The sequence below is a fragment of the Malania oleifera genome, chromosome 5, assembly GCF_029873635.1.
Source record: "Malania oleifera isolate guangnan ecotype guangnan chromosome 5, ASM2987363v1, whole genome shotgun sequence".
NCBI classification, from domain to species: domain Eukaryota; kingdom Viridiplantae; phylum Streptophyta; class Magnoliopsida; order Santalales; family Ximeniaceae; genus Malania; species Malania oleifera.
The window spans coordinates 19,572,060-19,577,847 of NC_080421.1; the positions used below are offsets into that span (position 1 = coordinate 19,572,060).

At 37.6% G+C, this 5,788-nt stretch overlaps 1 protein-coding gene across 1 annotated transcript; it reads left to right on the top strand.

The window, feature by feature from the left end:
- Nucleotides 1-1,034: 1,034 nt before the first annotated feature.
- Nucleotides 1,035-2,869, top strand: LOC131156382 (UDP-glycosyltransferase 84B2-like). Its single transcript, XM_058110019.1, has one exon. The coding sequence runs from the start codon at nucleotides 1,146-1,148 to the stop codon at nucleotides 2,580-2,582; it is 1,437 nt and encodes a 478-aa protein (XP_057966002.1). The 5' UTR covers nucleotides 1,035-1,145; the 3' UTR covers nucleotides 2,583-2,869.
- Nucleotides 2,870-5,788: the final 2,919 nt, after the last annotated feature.

The following is a 5,788-nucleotide window of genomic DNA, read 5'->3' on the forward strand; positions in this document are numbered from 1 at the left end:
CATGTATCTATAGCTCTTATGAGAAACATAAAAATAACCTTGCACCTATTTATATTTCTATGCTTAGTAGGAGATTTTATTTTTATTTTTAAATTTCTTTTGTTCAATCAAAAGTGATATTGGACAAGGCTACATGATGGGGGTAGCCTATCTCTTATCCTTGTACTCTTTTTCACTCATCTCAAGATTTAAACCTAAAACTTATGCATTACAAATTAACAAAAAAACTTATGTGCCATAGTGGTCGCCATCAAAATGATGGCATGCATGCATGTTCATGCAAAGTTAAACTTTTATGTGACATAATTTTACTATAGGATGCATATATTCTTTTGAGAAATTTTTAGGTTGACTGAGTTTATCACATTATTCATAAACTAATTAAACTAGTGTTGCAATGACAACTTATATAGTTAACCATGCATATAAGTTAAACATAATTAATTTTGTTTCAAAATAAATCAAAAAAATCATGATTAATTTTCCATAGAAAATTGCAAAAAAAACACACACACACACACACACAATCAATTTTCCTTCCCAAAATAAATTATGAAGAAATTCATCGTTAATCCACAACTAAAAATTGCAACCAAAAAAAAAAAATAGTCTTTGTAATTAGTAGAAACTTGTGCAATACATGAGATTTTTGAATCCATATTTTTTCTATTATTCATTTGTCCAATCAATGATTGAATAGTTTCATGAATATAAAAAATTAAATAAATCTATTGATTTATTTATGAAAATTAGCTTACTAATTTTATAATATTTTGTTATAAAATAAAGATAAACTTTTTCAATACAAAAGTAATGAATCTACTTAAATCACTAATTAAATGGGCACTTCAATAATCATATTAACTATCTATTTTTCTTATAATATTTATGAAAAATGAAATTATTTGTTTTGAAAAGAATAGTACACCACTTAATAATATCTCTTTCACATTCACAAGTGTTTATTTTTCTTCCAGACAAATGTTTCACAAATTTTAAAGCTTTAAGGGCCACCTAGCTGAATGGTTCTTTTGAAGAATTGTCCATCCATTAATGTATCCCTTTCCCTATTATTTATACATGATCTTTGTCTTTTCCCTTTCAGATCTTTCCTCTCTCTCTCTCTCTCTCTCTCGACCATAACCATGATGGCTCTGAAGGAGGAAAGAGGAGAAGAAAATCATCACGTGCTACTAGTGGCATTCTCAGCTCAAGGCCACCTCAACCCCATGCTCCGACTCGGCAAACGCCTCCTCTCCAAAGGGCTCCACGTTACCCTTGCCACCACCGAAGACGTCCGCCACCTCATGCTCAAGTCCTCCTCCGCCGCAGCCCACTCCGTCACCGGCATCACCCTCGACTTCTTCTCCGACGGCCTCCCCCTCGACTTCGATCGCAACAAAAATATCGACGCCTACGTCCACTCCCTCCGCAACTTCGGACCCACCAACCTCTCCCACCTCATCCGCCGCCGCTTCCTTCTTGTCCCCCACAAACTCTCCTGCATAATCGCGAACCCCTTCGTCCCCTGGGTCGCCGCCGTCGCCGCCCAACACCACATCCCCGCCGCCCTCCTCTGGATCCAGCCATGCACGCTCTACGCCCTCTACTACCGCTTCTACAACAACTTAAACCAATTCCCTACCCCTTCTAACCCCAACATGGACGTAGAATTACCGGGCTTGCCGCTTTTCCGCACCGAAGACCTTCCATCCTTCGTTCTCCCCTCAACTCCCCACCTCAGCGTTTCCGAACTATTGTCGGATCTCTTCGAAAACATGGGAAAATACAAATGGGTTTTGGCGAACTCGTTTCAAGAGCTCGAGAACGACGCAATCGAGTCCATGTCCGGGCTCCGGCCGGTGGCTCCCGTTGGTCCGTTAGTCCCGGAAACCCTTCTCGGCGAAAAGGAAAAAAACGGACACAACGGAATCGAACTGTGGAAACCGGAAGACGGATGCCTTGAGTGGCTGAGCCGCCACCAGCAGTCCACTGTGGTTTATGTATCCTTCGGGAGCATAACCGAGTTATCGGCGAAGCAGATGGAGAACGTAGCGACGGCTCTCAAGAACAGCAACCGGCCTTTTCTCTGGGTCGTGAAGCCGTCGAGGCATCCTTCGCCGGGCCGCGCCGGAGAGCTGCCGCGGGTGCTCGTGGAGGGTTCGGAAGGGCGGGGGCTTGTGGTGGAGTGGTGCCCGCAAGCGGAGGTGCTGGCCCACCCGGCGGTTGCGTGTTTTGTGACTCACTGCGGGTGGAACTCGACGCTGGAGGCGGTGGCGGCTGGCGTGCCGGTGGTGGCTTACCCACAGTGGTCGGACCAGCCGACGAACGCCAAAGTGCTGGTGGACGGGCTGGGGGTGGGCGTCAGGCTGAGGCCGGATAGAGATGGTGTGGTTGGGAGTGAGGAATTGGAGCGGTGCGTGGAGGAGATAATGGGCGGAGAGAGGGCGGCGGTATATAGGAAGAAGGCGGAGGAGTTGAAGGAGGCGACGCAGAGGGCGGTGGCCGGAGGTGGCTCGTCGGACAAGAATATCCAGCTCTTTGTAGATGGAATTATGGGGAAGTTATGTTCTAGTGTGTGATGCAACGGCGCTTAAGCTAGCCTTTTCGGGGAGGATGGTATATATGCTATTAAGCATTTCAATAAGACACTAGGACATTTCTTGTGTGCTTAGCTCCTAATGAGATACCATACCTAAGAAGGCTAATATTTATACCTCTAATTATCTAAAGAGTTAAGTTTGACCTTCTTAGTGAACGCTTATATTGTTGTTTTGTTTGTTGAATAAGTAACACCTTTCCATGTGCTATATTTTGATTTTTGTTGATTTTGTATGTTGCTTTTTAATGAATATTATTATTATTATTATTTTCTTTTGGCTCTTGCATTTACTGAATTCGTGGACGTGTATATTTTAACTTCTCTCTTTTCTTTTCTTTTTTTATTGATAAGAACAATTTTATTAAGAAACAAAGTAGTTACTCCCAGAGCTTGAGAATAGATATGGAATATAAAGAAGTCAAATCAACTTAAGAGAGAAAACTTACAAGTTAATATTAGAGCAATGAAAAATAAATTAATTTCGGTCCCAGGAGTCAAAATTTGTGCAAGAGCAACTCCAAAAGAATAGGTTATTTAGAACTTTATTGTTAATGTTTAATGTTGAGTTGGAGTTGACACAAAAGACTTTTTGCATTCCTTTCCTACTTCTTTAACTCCCAAATAGATGGTCACAGAAGTAGGAGAAACTATACAGTAAATCTCCTCCTCCATGTGTTTGTGTGTCTGTTTCCTAAATCTTATAAAAATTGAAAATGAGTCTCTCTCTTTGCATATCTAATATTAGTGAACATAGGACCATTTTTTTTTTTTTTTTTCAAATATCTAACATCTAAAATATAGGCATACAGACATGTACTAGAGGTAGAGGTCCCTGTATAATTTTCCCAGGAGTAGACATTCTAAGCTTTCGATCTGTCATAACTTGTTAAACTTGAGTAGGACCTACTATTGAGTAATTCTTGAAAAGTTTTTCGCATAGTCCACTAAAGATTTAGTAGAAGGAAGAAATTCTAAACACATAAGAGTAGCTGAACTTGCAATGTACGAAAATATGATAAGTTGACTTTGATTTTTGTCAACAAAGATGACAGATTGATAGTAGCAACTGACCTCTTTTATGAAAGTTATCCATGGTTAAAATTTTATTCCTAACTAAGAACCATAAGAAAAAAAAGGATTTTGAGGGTAAGATGGAATTTTAGAAAATTTTCCAAGGAAAGCTAGATTCTTGATATCGAACGACTAGCAATTAGATTAGAATAAAAACTCTTAACGAAGAACAATTTATCTTTGGAAATGGCCCAAATGCAAGTATCCTCTTTGTTTTAAGATTTTATTTACTGTATACCAACTCTAGAAATTTGATAGCTTCATTATACTCAACTTCTCTCAAGTTTCTAGTGAATGTAATGTTCTAATTGTTATCACCGGATGAGTCCATAGGCATGCTTGATATGCATAGGTAAGCACCAACTTGACCCAAAAGCTTAAACCTTTTGGGTCTTGGGCCCAACCATGTATATAATCACCCATCATTCACTCAATTTTTCTAATGTGGGACAAACTCATAAGTGGAATTTTCAAAAATCTCCCACTCACTTGTGAATTCCAAGTGCTCCCGCTTGAACGGATGCTCTCTTACTTGTGAATTCCAACTGCTTCCCCATGAGCAGAAGTCATCTTCCCCCTCATTGGAGTAAGACAAATTCTCCAACAATTTGCTCAAGTGGGTCTTACCACTGCATCTTATGTGTCTCAGATTGTATTCCACGTGGAACTCCGAACCAATATTCGGATCCATCTTCCAGACAACCTAGATGATTCGTATTAGTCTCAGTCATACACTCTCTCACCCAACGTTATGAACGTTTGACTCTGATATCACTTGTTATCATCGAAGGAGTCCATAACTATGCTTGATATACATGAGTGAGCATCAACTTGACCCAAAAACGTAAGTCTTTTGGGTCTTGGGCCCAACCATGTACGTGCATATAAGCACCCATCATCCACTCACTTTTTTCCAATGTGGGACAAACTTACAAGTTGAGTTTTCAACACTAATACTGTGAGCTACTATGACTATTGACCAGCAATTCACTTAATGGACTTTTTTTCTATTGTGATAGATTAAACAAAGCAGGGAATAAATTTTCAAAGAGTGTTTTACTGCTCGATTATCAAACCAAAATGATGGTCTATTTCCGTTACCTATCTAAAATTTTGCACATTCCAAAAAAGGTTTTTTTACCTTTAAAATGGCTTTCTAACACTACAAAAAATCAGGGTGTTAGTGAAGGATAAAATGCGTTAATAACACATATAAATTCGTCAGTAATAGTATTAGTGACGTATTAGTGACAAATTTATATGTATTAGTGACGGATAGTATTAGTGACGAATTTGTAAGTATTAGTGACAATTTTAAATTAGTTGTTATATCTACCATTACTACTAACTGTTAGTAATGAATTTAAAATTCGTCACTAATAATAGAGTATTAGTGATGGATTATAACTGTCACTAAAACCCTAATACTGTCACTATAAATTCTACATCGGCTTAGCTCAAATTCGTCACTAATAATATAGTATTAGTGAAGGATTCAAATTCATCACTAATAGTAGGGTATTAGTGACGAATTATAAATTCAACACTAATAGTACAATATTAGTGAGGGATTCAAATTCGTCACTAATATCCTACTATTAGTAACGAATTGAATCCTTAACTAATACTGTACAATTCGTCACTAATACCCTACTATTAGTGATGAATTTGAATCATTCACTAATAATTAAGAAATTAAAATTTTTTTAATACTAATTTTTTGAATCATCAATTCCTGTAAAAATCTGTAAGTACATTTTCGCATACAAAACTTGAAACCATAATTATACAAAAATCATAAATTATTCAAAATTTAAAATTCAAATACAAATTCAATTAAAAAAAATAACATCTGTTCAAAAATCTATATACATTATACAAATTCAAATTAAAATATAGAAATTCCATTTGTTCAAATAACAATAAAAATTACAAAAAAATAATCAAAAGTTGCATCCGACGACTGTAGTGCATGCATGGCATTGTACTTATGTTATGACAACAGCGAACCCTACAAATTAATAATCATAAAAAAAAAATTAGTATACAAATGGAGAACATGATGGAGAGCTGGCGCTTAGTATAATCAGGAAGAAAAATATAGAGAGTGCGTCA